Consider the following 23,052-nt stretch of genomic DNA (forward strand, 5'->3'; position numbering starts at 1 on the left):
TGTGATGTGAACAAGAGCATGGACATTTGGAGACTGTTTCAAGTTAGTTATGTGTAGCACACTCTCCATGTCATTTCAAACTAAGATTAAAAGCAGTATATTCTGCACGTATTAGTGTCTTAATATCCATCATAGGTCTTGTGGTGGGGATTAATTTACAGAAACACAGGCAGATCAGTAAGACAGGAGTGTACTTCAGTTTTACATCCAAATAGAGTGTATTTACAAGAAAAATAGAAAGCCCAGTTCAGATTTTGTCAGGGTATTAAAACCCTTACCTGCTCTGCTGTCCAGTGGGCCAAAATCCAAGGAATATTTCACAACGTGATAGTTGTTCCATACGTAAAGGAGGTTGTCCCGGGGATTATAATCCACAGCAGCAATGTACTGGTAGGAGTTTGGAAAGGGCACATCCACCATGCTATCCTTGCTTTGGTCAGTGTTATATATGTAATCTATTTTATTCCCTGTGGCTTCATTGTCATCATCTTCATACACAGACTTCACCACATATAAAATTCCACAGATCATGAAGGCGTTAGAAGCTGACCTCTTGTCATAGGCAGTATCCCATGTCCCTTCAATCCTTAACGTGTAAGGGTTTAACTGGCTAATGACTATTTTGCCATTATTTTGTTCTGTTGCATAGATTACCCACAGCCCGTTCTCATCCACAGCCAGGTCTATATCAGACTTGCCTCCCCAGCGGTAGGGAGAGGTGTCATGGTAATTTGCATTAGCTATGATAGCCTCCCCGCTTTTTATCCTCGTCCGCAAGTCAAACTTGACTATGTTCCTGGTTCGTTCCTTGTTGAAGAACAAAGCCCCATCATATACCACAAACCCCGTGCCATCCACCCGGTGTGGGAGCTTGTAGGTCGTGGTTGGCCTCCCAGCAATGAAGTCATCCTTGGAGGAGTACTCTGTCAGTGTGTCCGTCCGGTACGGCGTCCAGGGCATGTAGTAGATCTTGTCAGATGCCTGCAGAGGGTCCTTGCACCAGGCACCAGATTGGTGGTCAGATTCAAATAAGTGTTCACTCTGGTATACTCCTTTCAGCAGTCCAGGGCAAAGAAAAACTGTCAGAGGGGAAAAGAATTTAAAACAACAAAAAAAACCAAAGTTAATGACAGTCCAGGAGTGGTTAGCCCAAAGATCTCAACAGCTTCTAGTTCTGGAGCAGAGGACACTCGAGATCAGAGGAAACCCAAGAGCAATGCCTTGCAGCTGGAGACTAGTCTTCCTGCCAGCCATGTCTCTAGAACAAAATTTGCTCCACCAGACTGATTTTTTTTTTCCCCCTGCTTTTTCTATCAACTGTGGCTCATTTTCTTATTGCTTTTCAAATCTATTTTTACAGGTGTACTTACTTGGACCATTCGCCTTTGTAAACTGAAATGAATATGTGCCCCCAGAGGATTTCTGGGTTTGTATTTCCAGATTATATTCTGCAGTGAATCTGTACCTACTAGGTGAAGGGGTAAACTCCCGGGGAATTGATCCACATATTTATTTGAACAGCCCACAGAAGAGTGGCCTAGAAATGGAAATAAGAGAAAGAAATTCCCACCCTTACAGCCCAAGTGATATTAAATATTTAAAAGGTACCAATACCAAAGCAGAGGCAAATCCCTTTAGCAACTCAGAAGAGCATTTAAAGCAAAGGGAGCAGGGGGGAACACCCATCTAAGATCCGTAGCATAACTAGAAATGAGGCTTTCAAAGCTGCTACAGGACACATGAAACATGCAGTCCACACAATTAAAAACGAATGACGTATGGATGCTGGAAGGAAAAGACAAGGAAGGAAGGAAGGAAGAAAGGAAAGAAGGAAGGAAAAGAATAAAGTTCACTGGAGAGAACCCAAGGTCTAGATTTTAATCAGTTAAAAAATGTCCTGTTAAATATAGTAGTAATTCAAACTTAAAAACATATACCTTCTATTGTTACATGAGAGGAGCACAGAGGAGCGGTTTGACTAACCGGGGTGCTTTGCTGCTCATACTTCAGGGGGGCTGAGAGGGGCCAGGGCATGCCCAGCTCCCAGGAGGAGGCTCGGCTGGCGCCTGGCTGACCTTGGCATCACGGGAACGCCAACACCAAGAGGCCGGCCAGCTGGACGTGGAGACAAAAGGAGGGATGCTGCGGAGCAAAATTGGCTCGTTTGGCTTTCATCATCCCCAGTAGCACTCTCCTGACCTGGAGGTGCTGCACACACTTTGGGGGGAGAATATTTGTTGGTTATTTGTAACGCTGATCTTTGTGAGCCTGAGGAGTAGCATGATGATGGGATGGGCAGCAGGGAGGCATGAAGAGGTATCCCACCACATGCTTCTGGTAGCGTGGGGTCTGGCAGATGGGATCTTGCATTCATGCTCCCTGCTTGGAGCATAACCAATTATTTTTGGAAATGCAGAAATTGGTAATATCCTCTGGAGAGCAAGACAGGAGGAAAATCAGATTTAGTAACTGGTGTAAAAGTATGTTGCTCTGTTGGAGTCTAAGTAACCACCCAGAGCTGCTGATAAAGGGGTGCCATTTCCAAGAGGCTTTTATGGTATAATTAGATATACTTATGCACATATGTATGCACGCACACTTTTCAAATTCTTTGGGGCAGGAGAAGAGTGAGTTATCTAAACCTTTGAATAGAAATTTAATGAAAAAAAGAGGCACTGGTAAAACCTTTTCAGCAAAAATGAGTTATCTGGTGAAGTTGAGCAGCAGAGATACTAAATAAACTTTAACAAAAAAGGAGTGAGAATTAATGACAAAGTATTTCAACTAAAACGTTAAACTGTTAAATAACTTAGCCTATACATAAGTAATATATATATATAATTTGAAAGGTATTTAATTACCTTTTTGTTCCACTTCTATTGTAGAGAGAGAAGTAAAGAGAGAAAGGAGAAAAGAGAATAGATTAATGGTACTGTATTGGCCAGGTACTTTTCTTTACCTCTTTCATATGAAAAGGAAGCTTTATTAATTTACTTCAGTATGTGAACATTTTTTTTGTGTGTGTATATCTATATATATATAAAGCTTTCCCTCTGATATACACTAGATAATATGCAGACAAGTTTTACAAAATACAAATAAATTTTAATTTTACAAAAATTTTTAAGAACAAAAAAAACAAACACTTGTGACATACCAAGCCCCTTGAACTATTTGAGAGACCTTGTCAGCAGCAGCCTTGGACTAGTTTCACAGAGCAAAATTAAATACCCGTAACACTGAAATATGCCTGACACAGCTTTATGTATTGAATAAAAACTCCAGGGAGAAACATTACAGAATATACATCTTTATATATTTCGCCAAAATCCTGTAAAACAGAGATCCCTTCTTTAAGCAGGTGAAGGAGAATAAGGAGAATTAAGGAGAATATTCCCTTATGACATGAATAGACAACTTAGGAAAGTCAAATGAAGCACCTCAGTGGATGTTCGCAGAGTCCTGTCCTATGGCTCAGAGAAACAAGCTTTAGTAAGACTTGGAAAAAAAAAAATAAATATTTTAATACTTCTATGATTTCTAAGATCCCAAAGACGTACAGTCTTAATGAGTTAAAAATATCTAAGCACTATTTAAAAAGCCCAACCCCAGAACTTGCTGGATATTTTAATGTGAATTAATTACCATGCATAATAATGCTGCTGAAGAGGCTGCGTCCCTTTGGACAAAGGCCCTTGCAGTCAGAATAAATAAATGCAATGCACTTACTAATTGTAAATGCTCAGTGTGAGCTTCTATAGCTAACAACCTCCTGTGAGAGGCCTTGGGGGCCCTCATCCAAAAGCCTTCCGCATTTGTGGCACAGACCCTTCTTCCAGCATGGTGTGGCACAGACCCTTCCCCAGCCCTGGGGCTTGCGGGCTCTGTGGGGCCTCTTCCCTGAAGGGGTAGGAGAAGACAGGCCCAATAAAATATCACTGAGGGAGAAGTGAGAACTTGCCAGCAAAACAGTATGGTTTTGACAGCCGAGAGATCTCTGTTCAGAGACACGAGACAGGAATGCAAAGGTATGCACGCGCGCTTTGTTTTTGCTTGCCCAGAGTTCATTCTGGCCCCTTCCAGACCAAGACACTTGCCAAATGGCTGTCCTCTGGTGCTGGGACTGCAAACCTCTTTGCATTCAAAAGTCTCATTCATTTGGCTGGGAAACTGCAGGCTCAATGGAAGAACGATTTCAGGGTAAGACTGCAAATGCATTGGCTAGACATATAGATCTGCACTTTGCTGTGTGGGGAGGCACGCATCCGGAGCCAGCTGCGGCTCCCAGAACAGCTGTTTTTACCTGGGCTTTGATTCAAGCTCCTTTCTACCTTATAACAGGTTAAGGTTAAAGGCAAATGTTTTCACCATGTGGCTGTCAGGTCTCTAGGGAGCATTTCAGTGCAAGCACCTGGTTTTGCAAGGGTAAGAGCCAGCAAGAGTAAAAGGCACCAGACCCAGCAACTGGAGAAACCCACACAGCAATTGCTCTCCCTGTCCCAGCCTGTGGCTGGCCACAGTTAAGCAAGGTATTCAGAAAAATATTAAATGTCCCTGGCAAAAGCTAGAAAGCAACATGACAGATCTCCAAATGTATGGCTTCACACAGATTCTTCTGGCTGATGGTATTCTGTACCTCTGGCAGCATAGAAGGTAGTAATTTATGTTTCCAAATGAGCAAAGCTTTTGTAATGCACTTGAACAACAGTGTGATATTGTAAAGCAGGAAGAGTAAAGTATTTTAAAGCTTCTGCAGAAGATAATATATTCACGACAAGCTGAGCGGAGTGACCTAAAGCATTGATCACCCTTATCCTGAATAGCTCGTATGTGTTATTACCGGTCAGTGCCATATCCAGCTCTCTTACGATTCTAGACACGATATGTGTTCTGATGACCTCGTACATGGTGCTTTCCATTGTATGTATCCCATGTATTTTCCCTCCTGCTGATTTAAGACTTAATGCTTTTGCATTTCAATAATTACTCAGCTTATATTGGGACATTATGTTATTTGAACAGGTTGCAGGGGAAGCTTGGAGGATTTAGCTCATTGAGCAATATTAAAAGGAAGGGTCTAATTAGGGTCTGATTATCCCTTCAGTTATGCAACATATCGCTGCAAAACTGTCTTCGTAAAGTATTGGAAGAATTTTTAACATTTTGCTCAATTATAGACAATTCAATATCTCTGCAATGCCTATGCCAGTCCATAGAATTTAAATACTGTCTAGAGCACAGGAGGCACCTTACCTTCCTACAGGGATCTACAGAAAAGGCATAGTTATTTCTATCTATATAGAAATACATAGTTATTTCTCTTACAGTGAGATCTTCTGCTCCTGCTATTGCTGCATTGGGCAGAACAAGGGTATTTCACCTTGATTTCCTACACCGTTTGCAGGCCAGTGCCATTGGCTCCAACAGTGCCAGAGGCCTGAAGGAAATCAAGAACTACTTGCCAGGTCTGAGGGGAGTTACAAACAAGACTTTCCACATACCCTGATTTTCTTCCATTTCTTTGGACCAAAATAAAACCAAGGCAAATGTGTGATCACCGGCTGCTACCCATTCACAGAAATCACACAAACAAATTAACTAAACGCTCTTAGTACTGCGGGGTTGAGGCTCTGAAAATACACTCTTAATTTCTGGCACAATTAACACTTGAACAACATTAACTGCTCATTTTCTTACCACCACATTGAGCTGCATTCAACTATTTAAGGCACAAGCACGCAGGCACAAGCACGCAGTGTCAGAGTCCTGTAGAGAGCCCTCTCCCTGGCACTGCTTCAAACCCACAACAGGAGCACAAAACTCCTGGAAAAAAATGACCCGGGTAGAAGGGAGTAAAAGGCAATTGCAAAAATAAGTAAAAAGTTGTGCTCTGTACTTTGCCAGCTGTTTTTTTTTTTTTAGGGCAGATGTTTAATAGCAGAATAAGTGACATCCACTCCCTGTTCCTGTCCTTCACAGGTCAAACTGATTTAATATACAGACACTCATCATTAAGTGCATAATTAATGACAAAATAGAAAGACTAAGAAAACAGTTTTTTGAGACTGACCTTAGTAGCACAAGATGCAGTGTCTCAGCCATGCTGAGGGTGCTTCATGCCAGATGTGGCTAACCACTGCATCTCACCTCCACCAACTAGCTTGACCAGATGAAGCCAAAAAGCAGTCATGGCACTAGTGAACCAATTAGCGAGAAACATCCCCAGAAGGCACAGCACTGGCCTTGTGCACTGCCCTGACACATGACACATGGTGTAATATGGTGACCATCACATAGCTGACTCACCACTTGGCTCTGAGCCCTGTTGTGCTGGACTTGAGCATTGAGCTAACTTCCTCTAACGATAACACCAAGTCTGGAAAGCGCCTTACACCAGGGCTCCTCATATGAGGATGGTCTGGGATCTACAGTTTTTTTTTTCTTTCTCTGATCTGTAGACCCAAGCTCCTTGGCCAGCCTTGTGCAAATAGCAAAGCACCCACGATTCTCTCAGCCTTTGACTTGAGGGCTTCCCTATAGCATCCACATAGAGCTCTTCCAATTTACATGTTTCTCCCCAAAACACACACACACCATCTGTGGGATTTAGGCTGAACGTGTTTGGAAAGCTGCAAACCTGGCAAGGCACCCCAAAGTGTGCCCATGTAGAGCCTGCTTGGACACGAAGCTGCTCTTGTTTTTTGAAGAAGACGGCTGGGTGCTGGACTCTTGGTGTTCCTCTACTAAAAGAATGTTAAAGTAAACAAGAGACGTGTTCAAGATTCAGGGCACCAAAGCACATGTCAATAACAGACTTCCTTTTAGTATCACAACAGAAAGCAGTAGTCTAGGTAACCAGGCAATCTACAGGCAAGGGCGGCATCAGATTCGCAGCATGTCCAGTGTGGCGGATCATTGATGACAGGGCCCCGTAGTCAGTGCTAGAGAAACTCTGTCCTCTAGGCTGTAGAGAAATCTGCTGTTGGGTAGGATGTATTCCCAGTCACGCTGTTAGTAATAGGGCACATGAGGTCCTGAGCAGTTTCACTTCCCAACATCTAAAATTTAAGAAAGTGGTTGAGGTCCCCAAGGAAATGCAGCCGTTGACAGATCAGAGACAACATGAGAGTGGGGCACAGATACTGCAGGAGAGTCATCAGCTTTTCACTTGTCCCTCTGGTTCCCCAGCCCAGCCCCCAGCCAGTGAGGCTGAAGAGGACCACACCTGTATGCTATTCAAACCCATGATGCTCTATCATCGGGAAGCACAAGTGGTACGTAGACAGATCCCAAGGGGGATCTGATCAGATCCCAGTTGGGGGAAAGCTGAACTTGGCAGCAGCAGATCTAAACTAAATATATCTAAACACAGGGAATGAAAATATGAAAATATTCTTATTAATTTATACTTAAAACACACTCAAACCCCCACATACAGTTTGCCAGAAGAACAGTTAGAGAGCTAGCTCAGCATTTATATGACACGAGCTGTTTTGGCAACCTAAAGTTCAAAATGCTGCAGAAGTACCCATCTCTGCCTCATTTTCTTCTCCTGACACATAATTAAAATGACAAGAGAGACCACATAGTCAAGCTCTGTGCTCACTCTGCAGCACAGACGCAAAACAAAGCACATGCCACTATTTCTCTCATCCACTCACTCCTTCTAGCAAAGCCTGGGATGCCACTGTAGCACAGGTGAGTGGTTACTGGACCCCAAACGCCCTAACAGCAGCAACACAGTCACATTCACTGCAGCAAGCTGTAGCCAGCAGAAGGTCAAGATGACATTTTGCCTGTAGGCAAAGTGGTCTTTGGTCTCAGTCCCTTCATTGCAACTATCCTCACTATAGAAGACACAGTGACCAGCCTCCATCCCCATCCTCCACATCAAGCTGCCCCCAAGCCAGAATTTAGCTCCGGTCCCGTTAACTCCAGTAAAGTACTCATTTTACAAGCTTTTAATGTGAAAAGTTTTAACATGCAACAGGGGAAGATCTCTTGGGTCTTTGCTTAGGAGCAAGCACAGAGAATGGAAGAATCAGTTTTTCTAAGACTACTTTGCAAATACATACTGTTGCTTTCTTGCCAATTTTGCTACTTAATCCCACTTTACTATGATTTTTAATTTCTTTTATTTTTTCCCCCTCAACATGACAGGTTTTCTAGAAATCATTTCCTTTGCTTTTCAGAGCAAGAACAATATCAGCTTCCTTTGGCAAGGTACAATAAATAAATACATAACAGATTGCACTTTGTGCTCTGCCACTGTTTTACCTGGGGGATCTTCACTTGTGCCAATGGCAAGTGCGTACATACATTTAAATGGGGAATAGATCCCAGTAACATTACCTGGCTTTGCAGTCCAAGAGCAACCTGGCACTTGAATGTAAAGCACTCAGACTTTCATTCACCAGCGAGAGGAATGAAGAAATTATTCTTATCAATTCTAGTGCCATGAATTAACTTTCACGCGGCTGCCAATTTCTGTTATGAAAGAACGACACACAACTTCAACCCTCTCCACTGCAGTTCTCCACCAGACCAGAACTATTCTACAAGCTAAGTTTTAAAGTTTGTTTAGGTTTAAATGATTATAATGGTGAGACCCACTTAGTCTGTAACATTTTTTATATTTCCAAGAAAATTTAAGGTTTCAGTAAACAGAGTACTTCCCTCTTCTTGATTGTATGTACCTGTGTGTGTGCATTATACTCCCTCCCATAAGGCTGGGGAAAAAAAAAATCTTGATTTATTGTTCAGTAGAAAGGCTTGCCTGTTAGAGCAAATGAAGTGGTAATCCTTTATTTAATAAAAGGGAGGAATAATCTTACTTGCTCCATTTCCAAATTACATTTTTCATATAATACCCAGGCATCAGTGAACGAAGGTGCTCTACAAGTACCTTGCGTTACAATGGCTTCATGTAACACATTCCCAAAATTATCACCCCCTAATTAATTTCGCTGTGAAGTATGGAGATTGGAAATGTCAATAATCCATAAACACTTTCATGAATGACAACCTAAATTAGATACTTAAATATGGTATCTATGGATTTGCAGAAATCAAAGCTGTCGTTTTTCAGAAGTGGATTTTTTTTCCCTTAGATTTCCATTCATCTGATAAATTTGTGAAACCTTTCAAACCATTAATTTGGGCTTCCTTAAAATGTCAGTGCTTTCAGTCTGCTTTCTAATACATAATAACTAAATGTAATAGATGTTCACTAAAATAATACTAAGGATTATTAATGTTAAAACACTCGTCAGTGTAACTTACAGTCATCAGGACCCAGGAAACCACTAATATACATTAACTCTTGTCCACTAGAGGTTTCTGTGAGATTAAAAAAGTTACGGTTTCCTACAAAATTGCCTTGTGTATTATAGATCAAACTTCAGGCTATTTGGGAAGGAAGCCATCTTTTTGTTAGACATTTGTATAATGAATGACAGGCATCAGAGGCCCAAACCCTCACATGGACTGTCCCCCAAAGCCAAGAAATAACAAATGCTTTTCCATGGCACTGTCCCCTTGAGGCCAATTTTCAAGGAGTTTAAATATTATGACCTCCTTTCCTCATTTTAGGTACCAAAACACACACAAAAAGATGCCTTTAAATATTTTGTTAAGGGGAAAAAAAAAATCAGTCCTGCAGAAAGCCAAAGAAACTTTGGATTCTGAGTTTTGGGGTTAAATAGTAAAATCCCTGCTGCGTGCCCAGCCCTTCAAAAGGGGCTTTGCTGTGCGGAGCAAAGATCAGTGAGATGGTTCTCAAGAGTTTTGCAAACAGTCGGATTTCCCAAAATTCCGTGAATAACTTCTATTCTTTCTTTGCCTCTCTCCTCTTGTTATTATTCCAGGTGGCAGTCACAGTGACTGGCTTCTTGAAGAAGCAGACACTTCATCAGCTTCAGCAGATACTGAAGGTGATTGTGTTGCCTTCTAAATGCATTATTCTAAGAGGTAAATATTTTTTGCTCAAGTAAAGGTAATTCACTTAAGGTATAATGAGTCCTGAAATATACTGCACTGGGGAAAAAAAGAAGCAACAAGTACAGTTATATTCAAAGTTTATCATCAGTAGAAATATCCGATTTGTGTATAAATCTCCTCTGTAGATGAGATTTTATGTTTAAAGCACCATTCCAGAGATAAAAACAACCTGGAAAACCAATTAATTCCTGAATCTGGGAAACAAAAAGGTTGTTTATGCTAGCAAAGTGTTTGTCATAGCACTGGCTAATGCTCACCACCAACACAAGCAGAAAAATGAGGCGGACAGACTTCTCCTGTGACCCTACAGCCAGTAGCACATTCCCCTGTTGTCACCAGTTTATACAAAAAACAGCAGTAACTTCTTAATTCACTGCAACTCTCTCAATTTGTGTGCACCAGAATTTTCCTTTTAAATTTGTAAATTAAAAAGAAGCATCAAGATGAGTTAGTATGAGAGGGGGAAAAAAAGGACCATACAAGTACTGTGTGAAATTCAATTACAGCTACAAGTCATTCAGCCAAACTTTCCTTGGCAGTTGGCCTCTTATTGTTTCCAGCACAACAGCAGATGAGTGAGCTGCCATTACATTACAGCAGAATCAGCCACCTGGACATCATTCTCCCATAATAAAAAAAAAAAAAAAAGGAAAAAAGTGAAAGTGCAGATCCAGAAAGGGAGGTAAGCACTGCAGGGCTGATGATCTGCAGTGCTTTTTCTGTAGCTGGCTCCTGCTACTGAAGAAGAGCCTGATGCTGAGCACTCACCAGCCTTTTGCAACACAGCCCTGCATCTAGAACAAGCGAGATGTGGCCATCCAGTCCCTCCAATGCAGGTGTGAATAAAACGTCATCCAGGCTGTGAGCTCCTTTATAAAAGGGGAGAGAGGCATTACTGAGCATTACTTCGAGGTCTAAAAAGAAAAAAAAGATAGCTGAGCATTTCCAAGAACGTTTATTTAATGGTGCCCCTCTGGAAAAGGTCTGCGCAGAAAATGAGTACCAAGATGCTGCTCCTCTCCATCAAGAAAGGCTTCTGTGCATGTAGAGGTGGACCAGGAGGTGCTGGCAGCAGGGTTTGATCCTCCAGGGTTGTTGAGTGTGGCTTTCCAGGGCAGGAGCCTATGTTACACCTAATTCCCAGTGCTGCCAGCTCAGCCCAGGAGCACTCAGAGACAGGACATGGAGAGACAGACCAACAGAATGGTTAAAAACCCCACAACAAAACAGCTGTTTGGAAAATAACCTTGCCTGGTAAAAATCTAACCCGAGTGAGCTCTTGTAAGCAAGTTTGACTCTAGGTCTTACTCCTGTTGGTCATTCAGCCCATGTGTAACTGGGTTGGGTAAATGGACCTGGATAACCACCCCACTTCTTCCTCCTCCTGGGATGTCAAACACATGAAACGATCACTTGGCAACTAGGCAAATGTAGCTAATTAAGAATAATAATTATTTGCATAGCTCTTTATATCTTACTTGCCAGATGAATTGTAAACCCTCCTTGTCTGACTTTAAAAGGAACAAAAGCCTGAAGTTCATTAAAGATTTGTCCTCATCCAGGCATGAGATAAATTTGGGATGTCAGGAGCCTGACAGAGTCATCAAGGCAAACATTAGGTGTCTTGCCTTAAGCAATAAGCAGAAAGGGAAAAATGTCTTAGGTGGGGGAACGCTGAATTAAAGCTCTGTGTCTTTTGGTCCGATTTCTCTCCAAAGAGGAATAAACTGTTTGTCATCCTGCCAGCTATGAGACTAGCTATAAAATAATGGATTCCACAGGCCCAAATGAGGCTAATCATGATTGCCAAGGCATGTCTGTGCTGTGAGAAGTAAGTGAAATCTGATGCTCTTCAGAGAAAACATTTTTTGAAAAGCTCTTTGCTCTGCAATAAGCCTTGGCAGTTATCTCATGTCTTGGAGGATCTACCATATTTCTTGTTTGATTGCAAGGCATATTGCAGATACCAGCTGCTATGGCTGCGTTTCCTTTAATAACGCTTTGGTAGGTAAAACATCTCTCCTTTTTAGCTATTGAGAAAAAGGTAAGGAAGGATTTTGCATCAACTGCCTCTCTCAATAGTACTTATTCTTAAGCATCTCCAACTGGATGCTGCAGTAAAATGCCCATCAAAATCAGAAAAGGATTTCCACAAAACCAAACAACAAACCAACACATCTGTTTTCTCCTCTCTGAACTGGGGGAGCACCTACAAAGTAGCTAGAGCAGTGTTATTTTACTGCAATCACTTTGGAGAGCAAGTGAAATGCAGGGGAAGGAGTTAGACTTCCTCAGGAACTGGTCCGTTGGGACAAGATTTTATGATTTCATGTAAATTTTAACAACATCTGCTATTTAAAAGAAGAATAAGAAGAAGAAAAAATGAATCAGTGCATGACTAGCATTTTTAGGTTTAAGTAATTAACGCAAGTGTGCTCTGTGTGTGTGTGCACATACGTTCGCTCATATGCACGGGAGTGACTTCCAATATTTTAAGATTTAAATAATTAATGGAAGTGTGTGTCCCATGCACATACGCTCACATGTGTAATGCAAAGGTACTGGCATAGCTTACACTTTGAGGCACATTCCCAAAACACTCTGAAGAAACGATTCTGCAGCAGTCTGACACCCACATCCCCTCTACAACCCGCTAAAGCAAGTATTGCAGAAAACTGCTTACGAGTCTTCATTTCAGCTTCTCTTTTGCTCTCAGTACTCAGAGTCAACAAATCCTCATCTGAGAGGCATATGTTTCAGAGCAGATCATGTCCTGCCGAATGGTGAAAGGTTCCCATGCCTTTTCCCCAGCTCATGATCCAGATGTGCTGGGGAGATGGGGAGACGTTGTGTGCACACCTATGCGGTGCAAGACAGACAGGCACAGCTGCCTCCTCGAGAAGTACGGACCAGAAGGCAACATTAAATGTGCTGGTTCTGCTGAATGTCAGGGTTTCCTCAAACCCCAGCTGAGCAAATCTCTCTCTGCTGTGCATGAGCATCTTCCTCACCTCTGTTTCACTCGTCTCCTTGCCACACTAAGCACACATTAATCACTACCTACCAAACAGCGCAGAAAACCCTTGTATATTTGCAGAGCTGACCAAGGAGCAGAAATGAAGCCAGGAGTCCCTGCGGTGCTCTTGGCAAGGCTGTGACAAGCCAGCCTGCCACCAGCTGAGGTTGCCACACAAGTGGACCCTTGACAGGTTGGCGCTGGGGTGTGTTTACTTCTCCAAGAACGCAGGTCAATGCACAAGGGGAGAGTAGCTTGCAACAAATGCATGCTCTGAGCCCAAGTGTGAAGAGAGAGCACTTTACAGGTTTCAGGATTTGGCTCCCCACTGTTTGAATCTGGGAGTAAGAAGGATGACATTATATTTTATACTTACTTTTTAATGAATAAGTACTGATATAAAGCAGGGACCTAGCTGGAATGAACTGTCACTTTAAAGGGATACATCTGAGACCTCTAACTTGCACTGGTATATTCAGTGAAGTAAAAATATTATTCTGCTTGGGAGAACCACAAATTAGAGTAATAAAATATATGCAGTGAATACGTAGAGATTTGGTACTATTTTCAATGAACTGAGTATTAGGCACTGCTAGGACCTATCATTTTTGCCATTAATGAAAAAGAGACCTTTTTATTTCTAATTTAAAGCATATGAATTTATGAAGGTTCAGAGAAGTCTTTTGTGTGCTTTTGCAACAGCTTAACTTCTAACATATTATATGTTTGAAAATTAGGATCCTTGAGCTCTTGTACCATGTTTACTGATGCACGTTATTAGAGCGGTCAGTGTGTGGTGCCCTCTCTCTACTTCATAGCCAATGCAGCATTTTCTCCATGGCATCAATAGGTTTAAAAAAAAAAAAAAGTGACAATGAAACACACTCATTTTGCTATGAGGTAATTCAATAAATCTGTCTACTTTACTAAGGCTTAGTTTTTATGTAAAACAACAGTTATTTCTCTTGCTAACTTCAAAATGGATAAAGAATTAAGGGTGAGATTCAGTTTTCAGTCCAGCTTTTAGAAATCTGAAAATAGGAAATAGGGCTAAGAGGGACCCTGAGAAGTCTAGGGGACAGAACCAGATGCCAAGGCTATGCCTGCTTCACATAAATACTCTCTCTCTTGAAATCTCATTTGAACAATTTAGATGAGGCAAAACCCCAAGAATTGAATGGTCATGTTCCCAAGGTTCCCAGAGGGACATCAGTGGGGCCATGCTGGTATGGTGCCACAGAGGACTTGTTTCTTTCCTTTCATTGCATGGCGTTCTCTTCTGCATTAAGGAGGCCTCATCTAACAGATCTGATAGGAGTGTGCCATGGCCTGAGCCCATGAACAGCACAAGCGTAGCTACTGCATCTCCTGAGAGAGGCTTTTGAAGATTCAGCTTCCCACCAAATTACTAAATCACCTCGGGGGTAGGAAGGAAGGGTAGGAGCTGGACCTTCTTTTGAGTTGGACCAAAAATAAATACAATTAGGTGATCTAAAGCTTGTAAGAAGAAGCCACACCAAGCTAGAATTTGAAGTGAAACAGTTTAAGCATCACTATTAAGACTGGTATGGAAACACAACCTCAGAACCATCCACCAACATACATCTCAACTAGTAGCCACCACAGCTCATTGGTAACCCAGTCTGCTTTTTTCCACACACACCTCTCAGAGAGAGGCAGCAGTTTCTGACGATCAGCAGAACACCAACATGATAATAACACATGTTCCTGGCAGTGACAGCACATTATAAAATTTAGTTCATATTTAGGCACAACCCAACAAAAGTTTCACCAACTGTTTGGCCTCAACAGGCTTATGAAAGCCTAGGATGTTGTGATGCATCTGCATTACAACTTGAAGGCAAGAGCAGTACCTTGAGTGAGGGGCTGTGGGTAGCTCACCCTACTGCTAGAAGGAGCTCATATGGCATGATATTTCATGAATGCATACTTCTATAAAAATCTAAACACCTTTCAGTGCATTACTATTTTCTCATTGAGCTAATGCACAAAACAGAAAAAGCAAGAAGAAAGTTCCCATGATGGCTCTACCTGGGTTGACTGAGGTGGAAGGCCTGATTCTAAATGTTCTGAAGACATTAGTCTAAATTAGAAGACAAACCCATTCTTAAAAAAGAGCTTTGATTTAGAGAGCAGGTACTCAGCAGTTTCAGAAAGACGATGGCCCATATCTTGGTTCAACACCAATGCTCTTAATAATAGCAGATCGTGTGTGTGACCTGAGGCATGGAGAAAGGATGGAAGTGTACGTATTACTTTGGCTGAGAGGTTGCCCTTCTCTGAAAGCTGAAGGAGGGGGTGCCAGGGGCTCTCTGCAGCCAATGCTGCCTGTTCTGACATCATACTCAATCGGGGGAAGGAAAAAAGGTAGATGAATGGGATGGCTCCAGCACTGCCTGCTCGCAGGCAGCTGGGAGGCACAGCTGACATGGGGAGGAGGAGGAGGAGGAAGCAGCAGGGCCATCCTGCCCTTTGGTGTGCACCAGGGTTTTGATGACCCCAGGCCAGGCTCACAGCAAAGGAGCCCACCGTTGGGCTGCAGTGTCCAGGCTGGTCTGGCTCACAGATTGGGACCTTTTTCATGATTCATGATATCAACCAGCAGAAAACATGCCCTTGAAACATGCCATTGGAAAGGAACACAAAATGGGCACAGAAATGCCACTTCACATGGTATTTCAGGGCACATCAGAACAAAGAGAAGCCATCCCCATCCCAGCAAATATCCCCAAATCCCTCTTGCATGAAGGCACATCCAGAACAGCCCAAACAAATCCATGCTTTCTTGTCCTCTCTTTACCACACATCCATCTCTTCCAGCCAGTGTTTCTGCTGCTCTCGCTCCCACAGCTGTGCAGCAAAGACAGCATTCCTCACGACAGCTGTGAAATCTATAGGTAAAGACAGATCTGATTGATTTACAGGAACCCCTGCTGGTGAGCCAAGCTGCCAAGCAGTTCATAACCCCAGCAGATGCCTCTGTTTTTAAGCCATGGGGAACTTTCTGGGCAAGGCTATGGCATTGCTTATGTTGTGGCCAATGGGCAAGAAATGCAAGCTGGAAGCAGCCTGCTTTGCTGGCCTCCAGATCTTTTAGTGGACCTTTCTGAGAGTTTGCAAAATACACCTTTGACTGATGGCTTCTGGACTCTCCGTTCAATGCAAAGAGTAGGTATTACATAGCTACTCACTGCAAACTGCACCTGAGCAAGTAGTATCTCTGTTTTACAGGTAAGGCTACCAACACAAACGCCAACACCCTGAAACCCTGGCACAGCAAGGATCAGTGACCTGGCACAGCTGGCCAGGTACTTAATTCATCGTGCATTAGCTTACAGCAATTCTCAGTTCACAAACTCTCTAGAAATATTATTATTCCTGTTTTAAGGATGCCAAAAGGGAAAAAAAAAACCAGGGATTTTACAGTTTACCTCAAGTTATGCAACGAAGTCAGAGGAAAACTGGACCAGGTACTCATGGCACAATCTGTAGTGAATTAAGCTAAATGAAACTGTGTTTGACATATGCACAGCTGTGCATGAATGCAAGGACAGGAGAAATACGTTCAATGAAAAACTGAGATGACAAGTATAGTACGGCACAGCTTCAGAGATCTGGATATCCCACAATAAACCTCCATTTGCTAAACATGCCTTATTCCTTCCTGAAGTGTGACTGGAGCCAGCAGAAAGCATCCACAGTATGAACAGCAAGAGCACATTAAAATCTCTTATTCTCTCTGTATGTTTTTTTTGTGAGGAGTGGGTGCTGTAAGAGAACTATGTGTAAGTTTAAAACAAAAACAAACCAACACCTAAATAGGTATTTTAAAATCTGTAATATCTGTAATTTCTATCCAAAGCCATATGCTATTTTGGATCAGAATTGCTGTTTTAAGTTCTTAGAAAACTTGTTTCACTGCTTACAATTCTGGTCATCTCTGACTGTATCACAACTGAAGACAGAGAGAAAATACCAGCCAAAAAGAACCAGGCTCATTTTCCTAAAGAAAGTGATGAAACAATCTCTTAACAACTAACATGCACAGGTAAAAAATACTAATTTTATAACTATATACATATTCTCAACTTGTAATGGTGATTCTCTTAAGTAAAGGCCTTCAGAAATAAAAAGCATTTTGTTTATACTTCCTCAAAGTTAGAAAAATGATACAAACAATAGATTAAATGTAAAAAATCCTAAAACACTGGGTTTTGCTGTGAAGAAAGCTGGCTTTTTCATGGATGCACCTTGTTTTGTTGCTCTTAATCCTATTTTAAACACAAGCCTCACTGATGTTGAGAAAACTCTGAACGCTCCTGTTATACATACTGTGGTTCAAAACTTAGTCAAAACTGGATCAACAAGCCAATGACAGCACTTCCACTGTGGATGTGACTGCCATGACTGCAAAGACATCAGGTGAAGAAATGTCGTGTTATTTTTGATACTTTTGTACTTCTGTTACAGCAATACCCCAGGGCCAGAGCAGAAATAGTCAGTGGTCCACTGCTAATGGGAGAAAAGACTGCTCTCTCAATACTTGCAAGCTAAACAAACAAAATAGTCAGGGTTAATGAAAGATTGATTAAGATTCCCATTTGGGAAGAGTGGCAGGAAAATACTACCTGCTTCGTCCAAGGTCACCTGAGGAAGCCATGGCAGAACTAGGAAATGGTGCCAAATCTGGTACTTTAGCCACAGATCAAAATCAAATACGAAACCCTGCAGGCATAAGGAGCAAACATGGATGCTTTCCCTGAGGGATGATGACCGCAAATACAGCTGTCAGCATCCTTCCAGTGTGCTGTGTGCAGCCTGGCAAGGACACCTTGCCCAGGTCTTTTTAAGGGTGGTTGGGGGATCACAGCATGGTGGCCTCCCTTTAGAGAGACATGAAGCAGGTGTAAGAGGTAATTTTTCTGTTTCTCTGGTGCCACAGGTTCAATGTTGTGAACTCCTGTGGATCATGTTTGCTCAGGAGAAAGGATGCAGTGGTCACATTTGGACATTGATGTCTTTCCAATGAACCCAGAGCTATTTTCTTTCAGCCTTACTACCTGCTGGGATGCCTCTCAGCTGCTCTCCGCAGCATCTGGTTGAGAGTGGGGAATGTCTGGTCATGGGGAGATCTGCTCTAAGGAACTGAGAAGGTTTGTTACCTCACAGCATCGTTCTCAGGTGTTGGCCTGCCATGTGGCCAAGCACATCTTAGAGACAGCCTCCTCATACATCCATCTCTACAGTCGGATTCTGTCAAACAGCTGGAGGGAGAAAAGCCTGTAAGAAATGCTCCTCTGTCTTCCTCAACTCATCAAAACCTGTTTCTCTTCCTCTGAGAGCTGGGCCTGGCCTCAGCCATTACAAGGTTAAACTCCCAGTACAGTCTGCACTTTGGAAAGACACCAGGAGATTAAAGCTGGTGCACAACACAGCTGCTCCTCTTTTACACAAGTCAGCTCCCAAGAGAAAAGGCCATGATCTGTGCTCTGGACAAAGTGCCAATTGCCTTCTGGATGCTCTTCAACCCAGTGCAAAGGCTCAGAAGCAGCTCCTCCCAGCACCCCGTTGTCAGGGCAGCTGTCTTTGCATGAACCTGCTGGCGGTGCCCATCCCAGGAGTGGAGATGGCCAAGCAGGTGACAGCTATCATCTCCAGCAGCCAAAGCTGCTGGTGTGCCACCAGCATGGTCACCACTGGTGACTCATTGTGAATGAGGTCTGAGGCATCAGAAGACGGGAATGAGGCTGCTGCGCAATGGGCACTGAACACAGGGTAACAATATGGGGTTGGAGCCACAGCTCCTTTGGCAAGTTGTCCAAGGGTGCCACCATCCTTCCCCTCTCTAACAGAGCACCAGGGCATATGGTGCTCTGGCTGATGCTCTTTCTCCCCCATTCCTGATATCTGCACAGCAGAAGGCTCTTTAGGTTGCAAGATGAGGTCAAACTGGAAGTAGCTTTGCGTGTACGCACATGCTGTAGAGCTACACTAGACTGACGGATGCCAGTTTGGTTATGGGGAAGGATACATGCTTAATATCCACCTCCGGGGCTGCACCAGTTTGCAGTGGGTATGGATAAAGGCCTTACCATTTCTTTTTCCTAGCAATGCCAGAGGAGGCCAAGGATCACCAAGATGCCACCTTCAAAAAACACAGACCAGAACCATAAGAAAGTGGAACATACGACAGCAAGAGCTGGAGTTCAGGATCACTGTAAGTCCACATAGAGGTGGCATTCACAGCAGGGGAGAGCAAAATGTTCAGGCACTTTGGGAAAATAAATGCCAAGATACACAGGTACCAGTGAGGCGCAGCTAGTTAGGCCCTCTGTTATGTTCTCAGCTCTGCCTGGCCACAGCTGCAAGGGTAGCCTAATGCAGTGACGTGTGTGACATGCACACAATGGCTTAGGATTCACAGGACCTTCAACTCTGAATTTCCCTGCTACAACAGCAAGAATCTGCCTATTAGATTATACAAAAAGTCATTTAGAGTATGCATGCTGTGAGGACTGAGATGAAAGGAAACACCAACCCCTTGTGAGAGACAGTATGAGAGACAGTTCCTTCCAGAAAAGGGTTAAGCAACTCTGCAAAGCAGACCTTGCTACCCCTGCTCACATGGAGGGTAAGTGGAGAGCACTTGGTGTGCAGAGAGGACTTCAGCTCTGAACAGGGCAGTCCTTGGGGAGGAGCCCTAGGTGAGGCTCAGCACGCTATTTTTGTGCTTGCTTTGTTAATAAATCTAAAGGAGACTTTGGGCTTTGCATGCAACATGGACTTTATTTATAGAGCAGGTCAGGGAAGGCTCCTGCTCACAAAGTCGATAGTGGAAAATGGCACTGCTGTACACAATAACATCACGCCAGGGACCTGAGTGTGCAGAATGCTGAGTTTGTTGACTCTAATCAGAATTTCTGCTTTGTCTTCCAACCTTTAGCCACATAATGACTATGTTTCACAAGAGGAAAACTGGGACGAAAAATAGTAGCCAACAGGATAGGGCATAAATGGGTTTCCTTGTGGACCATCAGGATCCATCCAAGTCACACCCAGACAAGACAGCGTTTGCAATGCCTTCTCTGGCAATTACAGCTTCACTTCCCTGTTTAAATGTTTTATCCAGCAATGATTTCGCAGCTCCATGAAGCGTTTCTGATTTGATTTTCAACACTGTTACACATGAGGTCTCTAGTACAGAACAGTTTCCACACGAAGAATGTGAGAATCGCCATTCAGCAGTTTTCAGTGCACATTTTGAAGGAAAATAGAAAGAGAAAAATCTTATTTTATAAAATAAGGAATTTTAAAGTGCTTGAAAATTCTTTAAAATCAAGATTTTTAAACAAAGATCTTTAAAATATTTTTTCCCCACATGTGTGCTTTTAAGCAAACATGTAGAAATGAAACTTTATTAAGATTAAAAAATTAAGAACTCCTAGCACCACACACATTCAGGAACTGTAAGCCAAAATTAAAATCTTTTATAGCACCATCATAGGCTATTGCCCTGCAGTTTTAGGGAAAACAAAAGAGGAGCAGAGAGAGTTTTCAACTTGTCTGAGATTAATTCCATGTATTAGAGTTGGAGATGGGAAAGATGGGTGGGGTATCCAACAGCCTGGAAAAAACCTTCAGTTCATGTCAGACAAAGTCCTGTACTGGATATTTTAAAGAGAGAAGGGGGAAAAGAAGAGGAAAGAGATACGTTATAACCAAACTAATTTAAATAGGAAGAATGTTGCGTATACCTATTACTTTTTCTAAAAGTAATATCCAGCAGATAGAGGAATGGAGAGGGAGGTCTCATACCTATGGAATAGAAATGCAGTCTGTAGCACCAATGTCACACTGTAAGGCCAAGACTCTGTTTCCTTCCAGACAATAGAAATCCAACACAAGAGAGTCAGGGCATTAGCAAGAGCAAAACAGGAATGATCAAAAACCTTGCATGTCTTGTCCTCCCTACACCTTACATTGCAACACTCCCAACTGAAGTATAAAACATTTAGATGCAACTGGTCCAAGCAATCTCCATAATCATGGAGAGCTTGCCTTCCCATAGGATGCTATATGGCAAGCCATGGCATCCCTTGCAGCAGGATCATCAGTATTGGTGAGTTCAGTGTTATGCAGGGAACCCAAAAAGAAGTGAAAGAAATGATGGGACACAGACAAAGGGCAATCAGATCCTATTTGGTTACCCTATTTCTATGTCTTTTAACTTATATGATTCCAGTTCTTTAAAAGCAATTTACTGTGAGAAGTTCAGAACAGCTTACATCTTCTACATTTACCATCAAAGATGCATGGGCCTGCAATCAATAGGCTTTTTATTATTTTATTTAGTCAACTTGCTTAAAGACAATGAAATCCTAACATCAATATATGTGGTAAAATTCTACCCCAAGTAAATAGACACAGGATTTGTAAATTTTGCTCCATTAGCAGTGAAACAGTCAAGGATTAGCTCTTCTGGATAAAAAGAGAGTATGTCCAAAAATTCTAAGTAACGATGACTTCACACTAAATGGAAAAGATTTTTTTAAAATCTATTATTTCGCTCGTGAGGTTCACCTGCCAAGCTTGCTATTTTTCTCACTCATCCTTTTACAATTATTCAGTTGCCTGAGCAGCCAGGAATAGTGCAGGCAGTACTCAATGTCCACTGCATAGCACCTTTAGCAGGAAAACCATCAAATAAGGCTGCATTAATCATCTCTTGCAGACTAAACCTTATGGAGACATGAGTGGGTTTTTAAAAACGCTTAACTACTTCTGCATGCCTAGCCCAAAGCATTTGGACCTTTTAGTTCAATTGCATGCTGCAGGTACACACAATGGACTATTTATATATCCAGCAATTCCTTGGTATCAAATTTTTTTAAGTCCAGGTCAATTTGGTTTGGGATCTGGCAGACCACGAAGTTGGAAAAGCTTTTCCACTAGGTACTGGAATACTAAGGAAGCTCTGCCTCTGCACAAGCATGAAAGATCAGGCATCTCCCAGAGAAACTAAAATAAATTTTGTTTGTATTTAAGCTAAAAGGATGGCTGAAAGGTTGAAGCAAGCAGTGCTGAAATTACGTTTTCTGCTCCATCCCCATTTCAAGACACGCAAATACTTGCCCAAATGGCCCAGCAGGAGCATGCACTGGTCCAAAATTCAGGCCCACATATTGCAGTGTTTCCCAACTAGAAAGACAAGTGCATAAAGCCAGAGTTTTCTTTGCCTGTTGTCCAGAGCATCACCCAGTTGCTATTTTACAGAGCTGCCACATGTCACCACAGAAACATCTCTGCTGCAGCACTAGGTGAAGAGACACTGGGATGCTGCTACATTTTAATTAACATGTGAAAGAATTTCTGTTTTTTCAAATAAAATGTGTTTTAGAGCAAGAGATATTTGCATTTCTTTATATGAAATTAACAAGCCACGTACATAATAAAACCTAAAATCAAAGGAAAAACCTTGTAACTTTCATTTTCACTGAGGTACCTCCCGTTCAACATTTCTGTAGCACATTGCTCGTTATATCTTTAACGCCTATGCTTTTATAGACCAAAACCAATCATTGCTATTTTGCTTGAAATAAAACCTGCAGGCTGCGAAAAGAAGGCTCTAATTGACTTATTTTGTTTTATGAAGAACCGTGTCCCCAAATTCCTTACACAATAAATTGAATTTTCAAACTGATGTTTATCATATGTGCAATTGTTTCCAGAAATGAATTTTTCAAACACTGATACTGGACAGACCACTCTGGTAAAGAGCTTGTCTGATGTTTTTAAAACTAATGGTTGCAGTAAAAATGTCGGTCTGAAGAGGAAGTAACAATTTTGGCTTCTATTGCTAATTTCATGCATTTCAGAATTGTATTAGGACATTCATTTATGGCCAGCATTTATCAGGAGTCTTATAGCTGTAGGTCAGAGCAATTATTATGTGCATTTAGAAGCATGTCCATCATTTCTGTGTATGAATTTTATTATAGGTTAAGAATAGTTCTACT

At 42.2% G+C, this 23,052-nt stretch overlaps 1 protein-coding gene across 1 annotated transcript in view; it reads right to left on the reverse strand.

Moving 5' to 3' along the window:
• LOC104618373 (latrophilin-3) overlaps positions 1 to 23,052 on the reverse strand; it is a gene marked incomplete at both ends in the record, with an annotated part of 132,536 nt that overhangs the window by 31,766 nt on the left and 77,718 nt on the right. The window contains one exon of the mRNA XM_010283948.1: positions 279 to 1,079. Within this exon, the coding sequence (XP_010282250.1) occupies positions 279 to 1,079 (801 nt within the window). The remainder of the gene's footprint in view (positions 1 to 278; positions 1,080 to 23,052) is intronic.

This window comes from Phaethon lepturus, unplaced genomic scaffold (genome assembly GCF_000687285.1).
Source record: "Phaethon lepturus isolate BGI_N335 unplaced genomic scaffold, ASM68728v1 scaffold1253, whole genome shotgun sequence".
In the NCBI taxonomy this organism is placed as follows: domain Eukaryota; kingdom Metazoa; phylum Chordata; class Aves; order Phaethontiformes; family Phaethontidae; genus Phaethon; species Phaethon lepturus.